Source organism: Scomber scombrus, chromosome 1, assembly GCF_963691925.1.
Source record: "Scomber scombrus chromosome 1, fScoSco1.1, whole genome shotgun sequence".
Taxonomy (NCBI): domain Eukaryota; kingdom Metazoa; phylum Chordata; class Actinopteri; order Scombriformes; family Scombridae; genus Scomber; species Scomber scombrus.
In genome coordinates this window covers 27,201,469-27,221,576 of record NC_084970.1, presented here as the reverse complement: position 1 = coordinate 27,221,576, position 20,108 = coordinate 27,201,469, and the positions used below count along the sequence as shown (strand labels likewise).

Here is a 20,108-nt window from a genome sequence, read left to right as displayed (position 1 = left end):
AAATAACCTTAGTACTTCAATGATCTTTTATCAGTTGTAGTTTACTAACACTTTGAGAATTGAGGAGTCTCGAAAAATATCTCAAGGTCCCTGCAAATAACACAAAAACAATTTACATTGCTAGAGAAAACTAGGGGTGAGTGGGGGTGTTTTCTAATTTGGTTGCATTTTTCTTTTAATGTAAACCTGTGAAATTAGTGAATGCTACAGGACCTAGAAGGACAACTAACTGATAAACGTTTTGGGAATAATCATGATTAATTGGTATTATAGTTTATCTATACGTTAGAGGAGGTGATACAAAATACCATTTTGTTGTTGGACTTTGATATATTAATGATGAAACTGAAAAAAGTAATGTCTAATATCAGAAGTGTATGCACTGGCACCTGCCTAAAATGCTATTTAGTGTTCTAGTTCCAAAGATACAAACCTTTGGCTAATTTCCGCATAATGATTAATTGCTTGTCTTTATTTAGATATACAAGTTTATATATTACTACAGCGTCCAAGAACACTCCTCAACTTGACATAATATCCTTACCACCTTATATTGGAGCAAAGGGATATTTATCTGATTAGTTAATGCAGACACATTATAATATAGTTAAGAAACACACTGGCTGACATTTAAGGCGCCGGACATAACATAACTTTATTTACAGTGTAGACAAGACAGCCTATATGACAGTAAACCAAACATAAGTACATTGCAGGTTTACTTTCCTATGATGGCCAAGCTGAACAATGTAGCAGCACAAAGTACAATGATGGTAAGTGATAACATACACAAATGACAGAAATGCAAATATGGCAACAATAAACATGTCATTTCCTCATCAATAATGTAGTGTGTTTCTTATACTGACTGTGATCGGTCAGCGGATTAATTTATTTGCTGTCATCTCTCACATGGATTTATTTAACATTTTCATTATTTTTTATTAAATGTGTTTTTTTGTTTTGTTTTATGTCAGCAATAAAACATTTGAGGCTGTGATTTACAGGGATTTTAAAGTTTGAGATCTTTTTTCATAGCATGCGTAAAACAACTAACCACAATCTCATATGATTTGTTGCTTAAGGCTTCATTAAACAATGATCTGATACTAACATTTGACTTGTTTAGCCTATAACTCATCGTTTTGGTAAACAGCATGTCCAGCATGAAACAACAAATTGAAGAGCCAATATTTTTGAGAAATTGAAGGACCAAACCAGAACAGAAACTCAACCTCAATGGGAAGCTCATGTTTCTGTGTCTGATGGATGGTGGATGTTAAAGTAGGCAGTTTTCTCACAAATTATCCATCACAGTATATCAGGGTTGTGTTCCTGTGAGTTTTGTGGGGTCAAAAATCACTTAAAATCACATAACGTTTTAAAGGACGCCAACATTTTAAACAAACGCTTGTTTGCCATTATACCCACTGTGAACAGAAGATCCGTATTAGTTTTATCAGTGTATTCAGACTCTAGATAAGTATAGGCCCTACTTAGCCCAACTCAACTCAAATACTTGGGGTAGAGAGAAACAGCTAGCATGTAAAAAAAAAAAAAAAAAAAACACACACAATGTGCCATCTAACAACTCTTGTATATTTTTAATAGAACGAAAACAACAACTACTACAACAATGTGCATAGAGGTAGCAGGCTAGCATTGCATACCAGCTAGCTTGGTCAGAGTTGCAACAACAAAAAACTATCACTATGATGACAGCACTTCTGAGTTACAGTGAACCCTGCACCCTGCTGTTTAATGACAAAATAGCTCTGTAAGCTCCATAGCTGGGTTTTATTTTTCTGCATCTGTTAAAACACAAAATATACAATGTGCAAATAACATGTAAAGACTAACATCAATTTTTAAGATAATTTGTAAGATGTATCTGGGTGAGGTAAGACAGAAAGTGTTCATAAAAATGTTGCCTCATATTTGATTTTTAGCATTTAATTAATGGACAAGGTGGATTTGTATACTGTGGTCACACAACCTTAAAGGTGTCTGTATTGTGAATAATGTTGTAGAATTTATATTTTGCTGGCTACATATGTGACATATGTTACACTACATACAGTATCTACATAGATGCTGCTTGTTCCTACACTGATAAAACCTTACGATTGGCTGATATTTGTGTGAAACCCGAAGATATAGCTTAATATGCCTGTGTTTTGTGAGCTTGAGAAACTGCAACTGAAAATGGAAAGGAGGAGAATTTGTGTTGGGAACTGAAAACAAGTTTTAAAACAGGAAATCTCAGCACCTGGCTGAGTAATGTAACCTCAGAGGCGACGAATGTCACTGAAGACTCTTATTAGACAAAACAAAATTGATAAGCAGCATGAAGAATAAATACAGCGCTCAATGAGAAAGAGCACACGAAAAAATGTGGACTTTTGCACGGAGGAAATGGTAAATAAATGTTTAAACGTGTGACTGCATCAAGGTACATCACAAAAAGTAAATACAACCACTTCAATCGTGTTTAAGTATCTCTGACATTAAAATATGGTTATGAGGGATAAAAGAGGGAGGTCACTGTGAACTGTGACATCGTCTGCAGTCATCAGGAGAGGTAAGCGCTTGGGGTAGAAGACTGAGACTGTGTTAATTCAACTCTGTTATCCAGTAATATTATCTCCCCTAGCGGAAAGTACACCTGACAATGAAATCCAGGCCACTACAACAAAACCATAAACTACTGCTTCATAATTAACTGTAGACTACAAGCAATACCTTTCTCATACAATCTCAAAAAACAAAACGACATAAAACCACTTTTTCATCTTCATGTATTTCATGCACAGATATCGTATTGTACTGGATTACCTGACTGGATTAAGGTTGAGCATAATGGTGATATAGACCACAACACAACAGATCTATTCATCAACAATCAGAATGGTTGTCATATTTTTTTAATTGTTAATTGTTTTTTTTGTACATATGGTTGGTTGTAAATCAGTGAGACAGACTGTTTTATGGCACTGATTAACCAAAAAGTTCAAAAGTTCTCATCGGAGTTTATTAGAAAGGTTTACTTTATCTTTATATGATAGTATTATAAAACATGTCATTATCATAAAATTGTATATACCATAATAGAAAATGTTATTTGGATTGATCCTTGTATTATTAGACAAGAAAAAGTCAAAGAAATGATTGTCTGAGGAGAGCTAAAATGTACATTTACAAGTAGCTAGAAAAATAAATATGAAGGAAATTTAAACTTTGAAACCAAAAACCAAATTAGTTGAAAGCAGGAAATCAACCATTTTCATTTTAGTCTTTCTCCAAGCAAAAATGCCAAATGTACATGTTCCAATTTCTCAAATGTGACAGTGTGCTGCTTTCTTTGTCTTATAAAACAGTAAACTACTGTAAATATATTTTGGGTGGCCAGCCTGCAGCAACTCAGATGTCACCTTGTGCTCGGGGGAAGTTTTCTTACTATTTTCTTGCATTTTATCTACAAAATGATTAATTGATATAATAATCAAAATAATAATGAAAATATAAAATAGTTAGCTTATTGCATCCCTAATAAAGATGGACTCCAATATTTTATTATATTTATATTATTGATATATTGGTTCGCTGAATAATTTAATTAACTTTTTCCAACATGGTTTTTCCGTAGACTTGAAATTTAACAGAAAATGTTCAATTACTTGTTGAACAAAAACCTTAGACTGTCTCTTCAGATTATATACAGTGCTTTTATTTATTATACATTTTTACAGAAAATAAAGAGGAACTGGGTTTGTTCTCTTTGAAGGTTTTATGCCAGAGTCATGATAACGTTTTTATCTTTTTCGCCACTTTTCAGTTGCTACATATGTGCAGGATATCTATAAGTTCAAGGCTGGTGTTATGGACTACAATCTACATTTGTTTCACCTTTCTAAAAGTTATAATTAATAATTAGCTAGTTAGTGACAACCCTGATAGAGATGAACACCAATAAGTGAGTCACAATGAAATTAATAATGATGAAATAATATTTTAATAATGTCTCATTACACAGACCTTTAGTTCATTTATATTTTTTTCTGCATTGTTTAGGCTATATTAATATTTATGCTATAATTTGCTACTTAAAGGAACAGTGCGTATGATTGAGTGGCATCTAGTGGTGAGGTTGGAGATTACAAACAACAGAATAGCCCTCCCCTCCCTTTCCAAGCATGTAGGAGAACTCACGGTGACTGCGAAACTCGCGAAAACTGCAAAAAGGCTCTCTGGTTTATTGGTTTGTCCATTTCAGGCTACTGTAAAAACATGGTAGTGCAACATGGCAGGCTCCATGGAGGAGGACCTGCCCCCTATGTAGATATAAAAGGGGTTTTAATGGAACAAAAACACAATGATTCATATTTTCATGGGATTATACAATAATTAAAACATACTTATGGATATTATATTTCATTTCTGCAAAGTGTGTTCTGCTAAATGCCACTAAATCCTACATACTGCACCTTTTATTGAATTAATTTTGGCCCACATGGTGTTTCATAGAGTCCAGATTTACTCAAAAACATTCACTTTTTTGGTGCTCAAAATCATTTGGCTGCCTTTTTAAATTATGTTGAATGTGCACTCGATGAAACCGTAAAAACCTCACCTGAAACACCTTTGAGCCGGTTTGCATGTGCCATCTGCAGAAAATGTTCAGTGATACCCACAGCCAGTTGTGTGTCTCTCTGTCTGAGCTCTTTTCCTGCTTTCAAAGTTCCCACGGAAAGCGGAGGACCACCCAGCTGAGCAGAGCACGACGCCGATTAGCTGCGCGGAGCTCATTTGCATTAACGTCAGTAAAGGCTGTAGGTCAATCCTTGCGGGTGCTTTTATTGGATGTGCCGCTGTCAAGCAGTGCTGAAGAATTGGAAGGGCAAACGCCAGAAAAAGGCAGAGAAAAGACAAACACAAAATCAGCATTATGTAGCTCGATTCTGCCTTATCTCCACTCTCTCAACCTTAAATAATCCTGCCGTCCCCGATTTCAGATCCGAAACTTGTGTACACGGAGCGGTCTTGTGTTTTTTTTTTCTTTTCGTTTTTTTTTCTCTCTGTCTCTCTCAAGCGATTGCATTCTCCAGAGGTGGTACCTCCACATATTACAATGTGACAGCCTCTACATCATTTTTTCCTCCAGAATGAGAGAATATCGTGGAGCCTGGTAACACTGTAGCCAATCGCACCCGGGTTTGGACCTCTTATATCAGGCGGATCATCCTCAACCGGGCAGCGGATGCCTGAATGGAGATTGCAAGCCATCCACCAAGATTTCTACGTTTCCTAAATTGGTGAATTTGGGCAGATAAATGGAGTGTTGTGTTGGACTACATGGCATTATGTTCCACGGGGGGTGTTTGACATCGGAGCGACTGGCCAGAATAATACTCTGCAGTGTGAATATTTCAGCCTGTTGATGATGAACCGCTCAGGACTGGAGCAAAGTGTCGTGAGAACCGGTTTATGGCCCGTGTCTTGAGCTGAAGTGGGTAACCAGATTGTTAAAGAGAGAGAGAGAGAGAGAGAGAAAGAGGGAGAGAGAGAGAGAGGGATCATTTTTGATGGCTCCGGGGTGGGGGAGGACGACTACAAATGAAAGCTTGGACACAAAAAATGGATAAAACTATTGCATGAAGCTGGGGACTGCATGGTGTGTATGTGTGCGTATGTGTGTGTGTGTGTGTGTGCGCGCGCGCGCGTGTGTGTGCGTGTGTGTGTATGTGTTTTTAGGCCTACTTGATAACAGTGAAGTTGAGGGAAAAATGAGAAAATGGTGATGTGGTACGAAGAAGGCGAGAAGAGGAGCCAGAGTGAGGGATAATTCGTCCATGGGGATCTGAGCAGCCCAGCTGAAGAATAACGGAATCCAAGTTTTCGAGGATAATAGCTGCTTTGATTAAAGATCTCCAATTAACTTCATGTGAAAAACAGAGGGAGGAAATCAGCTTCCTGGTCGGGGGGTGGGGGGGTGGGGATAGAAAGATATATTATTCATGCCTTGTGTTAGAGCAATTGGAGAACCGGCTTTGCTGTGGCCTAGATGATATATATATGTATATGTATTTATATATTTAAGGGGGGAAAAATGAAAGCTTAGAAGAGAGAGTGGACATTAAAAAAAACATACACAAAAAAGAGCGAATGACACTTGGGTAGCGCTCAAAGTAAAGCAGTTGCGCAAAAAGAAAAAGGCTGAAGTGGGTTGAAGCATGGGCTGTGCTTCAAGTATTCATATCTCTGATAGGGTGGTCTACCACAGTGGAAAAGAGTCCGAGGATTCCCACTCACCCCAGCAGACTAATACCACTCAGCATCAAGGAAATCCTGCCTCGGGACTACCCCTAAAACCCCCGAGCTGCAAGGTGAGGGAACCTACATTCATTACACTTGATGTGCGTTTGTGTGTGTGTGTGTGTGTGTTAAGAGAAAGGGTGTATGATTGAATGTTCAAGCTTTTTTTTCAGGAAAAAGTCTCTAATCCATAACAGAACAGACCTATACAATAATGAATTTTAGGACATTACTGTAAATTATATAATTTTTTTTAATCCAAATGTTTTATAAAGCAGAAATTCTGGGAGGCTAAAGTAAAGGGAAGTGAAGTAAAGCCAGGGTTCAGTACAGTAGGCACAACCCCTATATTGAAGTTTGTTGGTTTTTTTCATTTAAACTCCTTTAAAATCAAAATTATCCTGCTTAACATTAGTGCTCCACTGCTTTTTTTTTTTTTTTTAAATAAAGAGGAACTAGGCCATGATACACACTCAGTGGAAGGTCGTAAGGTCACAGGCCTCTAATCTAACCTGAGGTATTGTTCTCTTTTGTAGGTCGTAGGAGTGTTTTAGACCTGCAAAGATAAAGCAGCATAAAGCATTTTTTTCAGACTCTTCATATGTACACAATAAGAATAATCTCTTTAGAGCCCAAATCAAAGCATTGATATCTGGTGTCCAACGCGGTTCTTTTCCGTTGACACAGTTCTGGCCTCTACTTCACCTTTCAACCAGTTTTACTTTTCAGTGGGATGTCTTCTCTCGCGGGTCTTAATAAAGCCTAAACTTTGTGTGTCAGGTCATAAAATTAGACAAACTAGCGCACAGACACTGATAGTGTTAGACAGGAATATCTGAATGGAAATGAGAGTAGGCACTGAAAAGGATTGAGTGACAAAAGTTTGCCACCGGTATGTTACATCATCACAAAAAATAAGTCCCATTTGTGTATTGGACCAGAAAGAATTACACTAACAGTGGCATAATGAAATGTACTGCTTGTATGCATACAGGGGCTAAAAAAGAGTTGTTTCTCATCAAAAAGATGATCAATTTCATTATTAGTGTTTGGCATTTATGTGTTGTGTAAGAGGTTACACACGCACGTAAAGAAGAACATATCGGTGTCATTGTTATGCAGCAGGTGGATGTATTTTTCGGAGGTGAGAGAGATGTCTGTTGGGTTAGGGTTAGGGTTAACAAACTGAAATCCTGGTTTCCATGTGTGCTGGCAAAAGGCCTCATCCCATTTGTATAAAACTCTGTAATGAAGCAATATTGAGTTGAGAATAGTTATTCTATCTCCAAATGAAGAATAAGGATGTTGAAGCTTCAAGGAGTGGCAAATTGATAATAAAATCAACACAGCTCGTACTGTAATGTTTGCGTCTGCAGGCATCTGCAAACACAAAACGTCTGAAAAAAAGAAGAAGTGTGATCTCATGAATTTTGTGCATGAGTGCGTCTGTGTGTTGGTGTATGTTTTCATGAGTATGTGTGCATTTTCTCTGACAGACCGCAGGCTATTTGAGGGCCTCTGTCAAGCTGAATTTTGTGGCCAAATGTCACCGCAGGATGCAGTGAGAAGTCGGTGTGACAGATGCCCCCATGTCAAGACGCCCACTGTGCCTTTGATTGAATTAGTCCCCTGATTGAGTTAGACTAATGGTATACAAATCTCCTTCAGCTGGAAATGGTTTATCCTTGTTCCGTAAGGTGTCATCTTTACTATCCTCTGTCGTTGGTTCCAGTGAGCAGCCGGGTTTAATCATACCTTAATGTATAGAAAAGTAGAGTTTGACTGTTTCATCTTCGCTAACCATTTGCTGCCATTAAGAATAATTTGTACATCAACTTGCCGTGATGTGTTTGAGCCTCGGTGATACATGCAGCTGCTGCTTGTTTTAGCTCTTTTGATTTCTTCTTCCTATAAGAGATCAAAAATGACCACTGATTGTTCTGGATTTGTATGCGTGCGATAGGTGTGTGTGATTTATAATAATAATAATTGATTAATTTTTGTTTTGTCCTGATTTGTTTCGCCAATCAGGACATTCTGGAGAGATAGTGCACACATTCATCCCCTAAAGGATATTAATCCTCACATACACATCTACACGCAGCTGAGAGTGTAGCTACAGCAAAGCACAAAACTGAAATTTACCAAATGTTAAAACTGTGCTGTATTCTTAGAGAGGGAGAGAGAGGAGAGAGAGAGAGAGAGAGAGAGAGAGAGAGAGAGAGAGAGAGAGAGAGAGAGAGAGAGAGAGAGAGAGAGAGAGAGAGAGAGAGAGAGAGAGAGAGAGAGAGAGAGAGAGAGAGAGAGAGAGAGAGAGAGGAGAGAGAGAGAGAGAGAGAGACAGTGGTGAGAAAGATTCAATAGTAGTTTGGGAGTGTGATGTGAGTCATTGTCAAGGGTACGTTACCATCTGGGCTGCTCTGGTGATGATAAGGCTCAAGTACAAGGTCCTGTGATAGTGGGCTTTTTTTCTGTGTGTATAGGGCCAAACAGACAGAGAAAGACCTCAGCCAAACACAACACCATTTATTGGGCCTTGACTTTTTCAGTCTGATTGCCCCCACTCAAGGAAATCAAGTAGCTCTCCCCCTGAACAGCTAAAGTAGAATCAGTTTTACCATTACCTCTTACTATAAATGGAAAAGGGCAATAAAAGGTGCTAAGCTTATAAGTATCTGGAGAGTAATACCATCTTGCTTGCTGCCTGGTTCCAGACTCTGCATGCATTAACATAAGTGGTGGAATCACTCACCCATATACCTCAGACTTCCCCCCATTAAACCCTCCCATCTCCAGAAGTGACAAGGTACACAAGGTTGCTTTTCTGAACTAAAGCCTCAGCTGGGAAACACTTAACTGTTGCTAGAGCGCAGCACAGAACTTTAAAAAGTTTCTGAACCAAACACCAGGGTGTGATACATCTTAGTTTCAATCCTTCAATAAAAGAGTGTGTCGTAAGATATGACACACCTCTGACCTGCACAGCTCCTCTCCATTTGTCAGTTTTCTCTCCCGCTGTTTTTGTGTGTGCTCTCTGGTCAGTTTTGTGTGTGTGTGTGTGTGTGTGTGTGTGTGTGTGTGTGTGTGTGTGTGTGTGTGTGTGTGTGTGTGTGTGTGTGTGTGTGTGTGTGTGTGTGTGTGTGTGTGTGTGTGTGTGTGTGTGTGTGTGTGTGTGTGTGTGTGTGTGTGTGTGTGTGTGTGTGTGTGTGTATAGTCTAAGTTGAGAGTCATTGGGTAATTTATTCCAGAGGAGGGCAAAGGCTTAGCATGGTGATGAATTAATCCACTGTGCTTTTTTCTGCTGGCTGAGAGGACGGAGACTGATATTGGCTCTTTTTCTTTCTCTCTTTTACTTTCTTTGAATAGTTTATCATGATCATATCAAGATCATCTTGATCTATAAAAACTCATGGATATTTTTCTCTCAACGTCCATATTTAAAGCATTTTTCAGCCTTGAATTTACAGCTGTTTTAATCGCCACAATCACATATATGATTTAATACACAATAGGAGCAGTCTCCTTCTGTTCGCCCTTAGAAATGCTAACATTCAGTTCACTTCAATGGCCCTGCTGTCGTCTGTGTCTTTACAGCTGGTGATTGGATCTAGTGATGGACTGTGCTTATCTATGTCTATCAAGGATGTCATGTGTATATGCACAATGGTCCTTTATAGCCCAGAGCGTGGCACAAACCCCTGGCACTCTGCCACGGTTAGTGGTTTGAGTCCCACTGGAGCAAAAGTTCCATCCACCCAGATAACACACATATGTTAAAACTGATAACATTTGTTAAGGATGTGTCCAGAGGAACAATTCAACATTTTAGGAAATATGCTTATTCACTTTCATGGTGATGATTTAAATGTGAAGATAGATATATCTTTTATATATCTCTGTCCGTTAAATATAAATGTATAACCAGCTGCCAGATAGCTTAGCTTAGCACACAGACTTGAAACAGAAGAAACAGTTAGCCTTGCTCATCCCAAATGTAACAAAATGCTCCTATTAGTGTCTCTAAAAGCTACAAAAACTACTCATGTTAAACTGCAAAATATTGTTTTTACAGTTTGTATGAATTAAATAAACAAGTTTTTTTTAAACCCTTGGATAGAGCCAGGGTAGCTGTCACTCCTTGTTTCCAGTCTTTATGCTAAGCTAAGTTAACCATCTGTTGGCTGTATCTTCATATTTAACATACAGACATGAGAGCGGAATCCATCCACCTCTCCTCTTTCCCTGAAATGTTAAACTATTGCTTTAAATATGACTTTAGCCACTCATTGTGTTTTATTTAAACAAAACGTCAGCTGCAGTGCGACCCCGTCTTTCCCTTCCTGTCAGGAGTGTCTGCAGGGGCTGTGAGGGGTTTTTTTTTGCCAAGTCATTTATCTCCACTGGCACATGAGCAGAAGGAGTTGCGAGGAAGGGAAGATGGGGCCCATAGAGCACCCACAGTCCTCTGATTGATGTATTGGCAGCTCTAGAGCTTATCGCTGTAAGAGACGTGCGTATCAGCAGCAGATGCTTCAAACATGTTCAAGTACACTTTTTATACATTTTATGTAACATTCATCTGTTCTTCAGCATTGAGCAGTTTCAGTGCTTGATGTAATGACAGCAAAGTCCCCCTGTGTGCACGGTGATCCTGTTTAGAAATACAATTAGGATAATATAATCAATCCCTTTGTCACCTCCAAGTGTAGATACAGTAGGTCTCTTCATTTCCAGGAGTTTGCTCTCTTATGAGGTGTCAATTGGGAGCGTGTACTTATGAAACAGAACCTCCCATTGTTTTTTAAATAGTCTTAACAAATAAGGCCACATTCAAAGCTTGTTCTGCTCCCCCTCCAGGTTAAGAATGTTGTATCATAAGGCCAGCATGTGATAGTTTCATGAGATTATGGAAATGGTATTCTTCCAAAACAAGGCACTACAAGTGTTTACTTTGTAGCTGCGCTCTCTGTTCTGTTTCAGAAGCTCACAGGAATGTATTGTAGATGTGAGTGGGCCCTGGTCCACTGGTGGCCTTTTTTAAGCTCCTCCTTAAGTGTGTCTCTCCCAATTTCTGGGCTTTCTAAGCTGTGAGCATCAGCAGGGGTGGTGGCGTCATGCTAGCGCTGTGTGTTTTGAACGTAGCTTTGAGGCTGGACACCAGCAGAGTGAAAAAGAGTGTTGAGATGTTCATAGAAAACAGTCCTATGTTGAAGGCCTGTTAGGCGGGCAGGTCTTTTGAATTTTCTTTAATTTGTTGACTGATGGAGTGTCTTGTGTCCATATGTACTGCCACTGTTAAAGTAGCTCATTGATCAAGTAATCAATTAATAAAATTAATTAATTAAGAAAATTAAAAAGCACATCAACACATGATATTTATACAAATACATAACAGAAATGGGTAAAAAAGGGACTGCAGAAGTTTAAATAATTTAAAAATATGTTAAATTAATAGGAATTTTAAAAATTTGAATTGGTGTCCTGAATGTGTAAATGTGCTCATGGAGGGATAACAAACAGTATAAAATAGATTTTATATCTGTTACTTCTAACTTTTTAATGTAACTTTTTTTAATACGATACAGCTCCCCTCATCATTCTAAGTGCCAAGTTCCAACAAAGCTATCTTCAGTGATTGTGGAAGGCTGCGATTAGTGTGGAAAACAAACAAATATGTACAGAATCAAAAATCATAAACATACTGTACTAGTCAGTGGTCAGTGGACATTGAACTTTGACCGGAAATTGAATTTCCTGGCGCACTGTATACTTTATTTTGATATCTTTGGGAAGTAGTCATACAGAGAGCAGTCAAAGGACATTTTGGGAACACTTGCCAGCACCGTTAAAGATAATTAAGGTTATATCTCATTTGTTTAATTCATTTAATAAACCTAAACGTAAAAATGACAAGTTGTAGTTCTACTGGGGGCTAATTCCTGGCCGAGTGCAGTGATTTCCTGGAATCCTGTCGTAACTATGACATTTTCCTCCGTAAAATTACAGCTTGTGGTTTTTACACTGTGCTTTTTGTACAAATCAAAGAACATATAACATATTCAGTGTGAGCTTAATATGTGCAAGTAGGGGGATTTTGTTACATTTGGACTGTCCCAGGCTAGGTGTTTCCCCTGTTTTCAGCCCTTATACTATATAAAGATCTTAACATAAACACATTAACATCTACTGATTTAAGCTTCCTGTTTACTGTATAAATATAAGGTATCGATTATGGTAGCAATCTTCTCATCTTAGCACTATATGTACAGTTTCTGCACCAAATTTCCAGGTGTCTGGGGTACGTTTATCCATTACTATCTTTGGCAGTGTGTAAAACATCTCAGTCTGTTTGTGCAGTTGGTTCAATTTACTTTTTTATTTCAACATTTTTAAATCATGTGAATAGTATCTGCAGATACATCAGTGATGATAGATGCATACCCTCTATACTCAGATCTCTCAAGGTCTTAATCCCAGATTTTAGAGTGGTTTTGAAAAGTACACCATGTACAGAACACACCATCATTGTTCCTTCAAAGGAGAAGTTCATCTGAGAGTCATCTCACTTGCATAGTGTTACAGTGTCAGTGTCCATAGGCGTGTTTTTAATCTCCCCTTGAAGAGAGCCTTATGCAGCAATTGTGGACTGCTGTAACCATGCACAACACGCCTTGTTAACAGTGCTAACAGCCATGTTAACAGCATCTGGTTACTGGAGTACTTTGGCCATTTTCACGCTCCGTCACACCACTGTCCTTGCAGCCAGAATAAACTGAGGAAAGGTTGTGTACAGCACAGTATGTTGAAAGACTTTTCCTGCGGCAAGATCTACAAAGCTCCAATTTTGTAGATTTTGTATTAAATTATAAATCTAATGGGAATTTCACTGCAAAATGTGGCAGTTGATCTGAAACAATTTTGGTATCAAAATGCTCCTGAGGCCTTGACTTCATTTTACTGCTGTTCTTCAGGTAAGAAGCGCTGAGCAGACGAGAGCCTCACCGGATTTAAGTGAACAAGCCTGCAGCTTATTGGCTGTAGTAAACACGCAAAGACACTCATTCACTTGCTCAACGCTGCGTTAATCCAGCAGTGCTTGTCTCCTTCCTTGTTTTAATGGACATAGCTATGACGCAAAATGTCCTGGACTGTGTCCTGCCTTTTGCTCTGAAGATATTCTGTACCCCCCTATTTGATGTAAGCCTCACAGTTTTTTAGTGGGCAGAGCACAGATGGTGTGTGATGTTTTTGTGTGGTTGCAAGGACACATTTTGGGATCAATTTAATTCAAATAATCTGGCTAGTTCCTCTCTTTTGTCCTTTTTTTTTGTTTTTTCCAATTAGATTTTTGACCTTTGCTCTAGAAAAGATGATTTAGTCTTTACTGTGTACAAAAGGGTGCTTTTCTGTGAGTTATCCACAGAATTGTATTAATTAAAACCATTTGACTATGACATGCAAATTTATTTTGCAGCAAACAAGAAGTGAATCTGTCTGCACGGCTTAGTCCAATCATGATCAAAACCTCTTAATAGATTTTCAAGTCCTGCATGGTCGTTTGTGGGTGTATATTGTCCTGAAACTTGTAAACATTTTAGCCCCCCCCAAGAGATCCACAACAAAAAAGAAAAAAAAATCGTCACCTTTTTATAACGGTTAACCCAAAGTCCGGCCTATTTGTGTGAAATTGCTAATATGTACAACAGCTGGTTAAAAATATATGCATCTATTATATTTAAGTCCGTTCCATTTATTCCATTTTACCAAACACATTCAGACATTGCATAATGTGTGATATGTCGAATAGCAGACATAATATATCTAGATTGAGTGTTGGCATAGGAGAGCAGAAAATGTTAAATGGAAACAAGAGAGTGCATGTCTTGTTAAAAGCAATTGACATCCACATGAGAGACAATGAAGCGAACACTTATCAGTTTCTAATAAATCAATAGTTGAAACATTCCTTCATGTCTGTCAAAAGCATTTGTGTTTATTATACCTGCTGCACTTGTCAGGTTACATTCCTCACAGGTCGTCTGTTTCAGCTGCCTGCAGTGTAACCAGAATTACTGTTTGTATCTACATGAAATTTTATTCTATATTATATATAGTAGAAAATATTATTACTTTTTTGCCACACAGTCAGCATAGTTCAACATATGAGGCTTCTTTTTCCTGCCTTGAGCAAAGACATTTTCAGTCATTCATTTTTTGCACAAAATACAAATTTTGTTCACAACCTTGCCAGAGTTAAATAATACATTGCACATAATACATAAGAGACGTCTTACATTTTGAGTTGAGTCGAAGTTTTGTCAGAGGTTGCATGTTATTGTTTTTTCATTGTATCCATATTGAGTGTTTTCATATCGGTGCGGCATCACATCACTCTGTACTTACTGTCAATCATCTGAGATCCACAGGGAAATCGTAGGCTCCAGCCTGAAAATAATCTCCAAAAAACATGTCTCCTCACAAACAGTCTTTCTACATCCATGTCTTCTTTTCAGCATTTAATTTGAAGATAGGTTTGACATCATACAGTACAGTTTGACTTTAAAAAATACAAAAATATAAGATAGGTAGGTAGGTGGTAGTTTCAATACAGCATGCATTGCACAGTTTTTAGGGAAAAAATGTACATTAGGTGTACATTGCAGTAAATGTGCTTTCAATCTAAATGACTTGATGTAAAATCAAGAAGCACTGCTTTTGAGTTGGCAGTATATCCATAAGGCAAATAATGGATTTGCAGTTGTTTTACTTCCATTTTAAATACTCACTTTCCATCAGTGAGAGCTTCTGTAATTGTATTTCATTACAATAAAGTTGCAGTCATTTAGAAATATTCCTGTTGAAATGTTAATAACATTTCAGAAGATTCTTAATTTAAACATCAAAGTTAGTGGTTGTTCTAATTAAATTGGGCTCAGTAGCAAAGATCAGTCTTAATTTTGGAGCTGCAACAATGGGCCGATTGCTCGATTAGTTCAACAGAAAATGAATCTTTTACTCTCGATTAAAATTTTAGTCATTCTTTTAAGCCAATATGCCAAATATTTGCGGGTTTTGGATTGGTTGGTTGTATACAACAAAACATTTGAAGAAATCACCTTTGACTCTGGGAAAATATAATTTTGATTGTTCATAATCTTCTACACCTGATAGGGAAAATTGAGAAAATAAGGGACAGATTAATTGATAACAGCAATGTTAGATTTGTTCAGACAGGAGCTTTTTACCTGTATTATTTTTTTGTTTTATTTTATCACGATATATATATTATTTTTCTTTTTTCTTTTTTAATCATTATTAATTTTCTACCAATAACCCGTTGGATTACTTTTTCAATTTCTTTAAAAACAATTGGGGATTTATGTGTATGTGTGTTTACAATCGTCCTCCCCATTCCTCATTCAGAGTTTGTGTGTTTCTGAATGTGTCTCAGTGTGTGTAAGTCAAGTATAGTTTGTGTGCCAAGCCCCAGCCCGGCGCTCCAGCTTGTGTCACTCACTGATCCCTCATGCAACGGTGACATCAGTGCTCCTGTTTTAGCAGGTGAAGAGGAGGGGGAGTACAGTGATTATCTAATGCTCTCACAGCCATCTGAAGAACTCCGGAGAAACGCTCCTGATATTTTCAAAAACATCTAAGCTGTGTTGTGGGGAGGTGGAGCCACAGAGATAGCGCAGGGGTGGTGTGGCTAATTCTAATCCTCTCTTAGGGCCACGGGGTTGGCAAGATAATTAAGATTGTACAGTACAGTTGGGTATGGCTCTGGCAACATAATAAAAGTTACTGGAGCCTAATGATCTCTCATTCAGACCAGACGGTCTTCTTGTTTAGCTAGTTGTACTCTGCTTATGTTGTTGTCATGTATTTGGCTGGCCTGAAAAGGAGGAGGTGCTGACAGCAATGGAAAGGTTCCCGGTAAGATTACAGTAAACTGCAGTATCAATGGACCAGGCAGTGTCCCACTTAGACTTCCCAAGCTTCTTTAGCTTGTCCTTTTGCTTTATTGGCCTTTGACCCCACCTGCAGTGACCTAAGAGAGGAAGAAGAATGGGGACTACATACGCCTGATCAGAAGCTGCCTATGTGTCACAGTGCAAATGACAGTCTGACGGCAAATGGAGTCGGAAAGGTTTAGGATTTATAGCTAATAAAAGCAAGGCGACAGAGTGAAAACAAAGATGGAAAACAGCATTACAATATTCTTTTGTGTGTTTATATGCAATAAAATTGAGGTTATTTGGGGCGAGTGTAATGAAATGGAAAGTGAAGCAGAACTAGTAACAGTTGTGTTGAAGAAGGCTGCAGGGGGCAGAGAAAGAGGAGGAGGTTTTAGTAAGGGGCTGCCCCAGAGCCGTGGATGGCTTAGGATTGTCCAGGTTTTACGGGGATTTCAGGGTAATCTGGATAAGGACAGAAATACCTTGAAGGTGAACATTGGAGAAAGTGCTCTGCTTCTCGCGGATCCGTCCTATGACTCGTTTATTTAATTAATTCACACACACTGGTTAGATACATCTTTCCTTTTAAGGGGCACTCCATCATTTTTTCACATAAAGATGAGGAGCACTGCTCAGCCCCTGAAAACAGTCATATCATTTATTTGTTTGTCCTGAATTAGATTAACATAGTTTGAAAAAAGTAACCCTGATGATGTCAGCTTGAGACTTAAAATTGACTACATTACAAGCTGGAGGTGTGGGGTTTGAAAGAAGTAGGCATTTAGGAGGGATAATGAGTTGCATTATGGGAAATGTAGGATCCAGTGGTTGGGAGCTTGACCCTTAATAGGGAGTAAAGTGAGGATATCTCAGCCTCTGCTGCTTTGATTTTGAACTTTTTTATGGAAGTGCATTAATACATTGCTGGATTACCCCTTTAATCATGCCCCCTTGCTGCTGTATAGTTTGTAAGCACTGTTTTCACCATCAGGCTTAGGAGATCACAGACTCGTACAGACTTGAGAATTGGATAATGCTCAAGTTGCAATTGGGTCCTCAAAATGTAATCTTAAAAGAGGTTGGGGTCGTATTGAGATCACAGTTTGGACACACGCTAAAAAAAGATGTAGAGGGAAATTGGGAAAGTGAGACATTAATTTAGACAAGTAAAGCCACAGGAGATGCATTACAGTCCTGGACATATGGAGATGTGATCTCATTAAAACCTCATCTGTCTTTTGAATTGAAATCTCAGAGATCCCAGCCTCAGCTCTTATCATTGCAGTTTGGCAGTTAGCTTATATGCAGCCATGTAGCAAGCAGACTTGTGTGTTCCTGTCCATGTTTAATGAGCGCGTCTCTCTCCGGCTCCTGCTCTTACTCTCGTGTCCCTATAGGCCAGTGTGTGAGGGCTCTGAGCGCAGTCTCTAACCCCCGTCACTTGGCCTGTCGACAGGAGCTGCTCTGCTGCCAGGCCTCAGTTACTCTCCTTGGCACAGTGACGCACAGATCACATACACACTCGCGCCACTATGGACGCGGGGGTTTGCGGGCAGGCGTAGACAGCGTCACAAGCTTAAAGAAGGCTGCATGCACTCTGATAATACAAACATATACGAATACATTTTAATTCATTCGAAATATATGAGTACACAATGTTCAGATTAGCTCTACAGAAGCTGAACTCATGAAAAACATCACTGCTTTGCTTTGGTCTACTTTTCTGAGTATCTTTTTTTACAATGTGTGTGTACAGGCACACGTGTTTTAATATCTAATCCTTCCTTCCCCTTTCTTCAGTGTTTGTTGAATTGTAAAAAAAAAAAAAAAAAAAAAAAGGGATAGTGCGCTGGACCATCTGTTCACATAATCTGAGAGTTTTGTGTGATATCTGAGGCGATGCTTGCAAGGTGTGGAACACCAGTGAGAAACAGGGACAGGTCACCAAGGATGAAGTAACCTATCCATTTTCTGCAAACTCTGTATTTTTAAACCACGGACGTCATTCAAGGGCGTTTGGGACTGAATTCCAGGACAAGTTCACTCTCCTGTGAGTTGCTCGGTGTCTTCCCTCTGTGTGTGTATGTGCATTCCCGTATGCTTGAGTTTCCGCACTATCTGGTGAGGTAGGAGAGATGTCACTGCAGACAGAATAAAGGTCAGGGCGTACTCTGGAAGCACTGCCCGTAAAACAATGAATGTGTATGCGTGCATGTATCTGCGCTCTTTTGCACGACTGATTAGAAGTTGCTGTATTTGGGACAGTATAATATGAAAGAAGTCTGCATCAGTACCTTAACAATACTGCAGTAAAAGTAATTTAGCTTTTCAGTGTTTTATTCTTTAAGTCTTTATTTCTAACAGTTATTGTTTCAGTTTTGTAGGACTACCTTTTCCTTTCAGTTCCATTTATTTCATCATGAATTATACTTTGCTCTACTGCTCCTGTATCTACTATATGTCTCTGCATGTATAGCTAGTGTATGGCATACCAAGATAGCATTATATAAATGGTTAGCTTGATGTTACTTAACTTATCGTAGCTTATGTCAACAGCTGTTGTCCTCTTCAGTTAACTCTAAAAACCAGGACCAAAATTCACTCTCACTTTCCTCTAGTCTGTGCATTTTCTGTAAAATCACAAGCAAGGAAAACAATTTTTTTTTACATTGCAGGCCATATTGCCACCCGATGTGATGTCATGACAGATTGTATAATGACTGTGTTTGGGTTTACAGTACGTGACATGACATCAAGTCACTGTCGGGCAAAAAGCTGAAGAGTGTTGGTGCGATTCAGTTTAGGCCTGGTGGAGAAAGCCTAGCAAAAGTCAGAAAATTAAGAGAAAAAGTGAATTAATGGTCTCAGTAGATTCGTATACCTTGGTGTTAATCCACCACTAATCCACAATTTGTGAATTGTTGATTAATTTAATCAAATTAATCAACAATTGATTAATTTGATTAATCAATTGTTGAATCTGCAACCAGCACATATTTGCTGGTTGCAGATTCTCAGATGTGAAGATATAAAGCTTTTCTCTGCCATACATGAAAGTTAACAAAGTATATTTAGATTTTGGACTGCTGATGAGACAAAACAAGACGATTAAAGACGTCACCAGAGAAATTATAAATCACGCTCAAGTAGCCTATTTAATGTTTAACTTAACCCTAATTTACTTCCCCTAATGTAAATCCTGTTTGTAAGTAAATTCAATGTAATCTGCCCACTGGAAATCTTCCAGCCCTGATTCTTAACAAGATTTTATCCCTGTTAAAATATTTTTTTGTTTATTTCCAAATACAAGGTTATGGCTATCGACCATAGGTGCAGTTAAATGGGATAACAATTTGAGCTGCAATAATAATTTGATTAATCAATTGTTGGATTGACAAAAAAATAAACTGCAATGATTCCGATAATTGAATAATCATTGAAATCATTGTGCAAAAATGACCGTGAACTGAATATCTTTGTTTGTGAGACAAAACACAATATCTAAAGACATCAGCATGGGCCTAGGAACTTTTATTTTTTATTTTTAAACTTTAAAAAAAAAAATGGAAGGTATTAATCGACTGATTGAGACATTAATCAGTAAATTAATTTGTCGATTTTGCCAATAGTAGTTGGTTGCAGCCCTATTAAAAATGTGTTAGTTCTACATTATTTGTGGGTTAAATGTTAAATGAAATGAAAATTACATTTAACAGAGCAAAGTGATGCATCTTTTTACATGAAGTGCAGTTCAGAATGACACAGACAACTTATTTTATGTTTTGTAAAGAGAACCTAATGTACAAAGCAACATATCTTCTTTACATAAGACTACAAATT

At 38.2% G+C, this 20,108-nt stretch overlaps 1 protein-coding gene across 1 annotated transcript in view; it reads left to right on the top strand.

Annotated features, from left to right (window-relative positions):
- The first annotated feature begins 4,900 nt into the window (after positions 1–4,900).
- The window catches only part of pde8a (phosphodiesterase 8A), a 45,197-nt gene continuing 29,989 nt past the window's right edge, over positions 4,901–20,108 (top strand). The window contains exon 1 of the mRNA XM_062424462.1: positions 4,901–6,383. Coding sequence (XP_062280446.1) covers positions 6,231–6,383 — 153 coding nt within the window. The 5' untranslated portion in view covers positions 4,901–6,230. The remainder of the gene's footprint in view (positions 6,384–20,108) is intronic.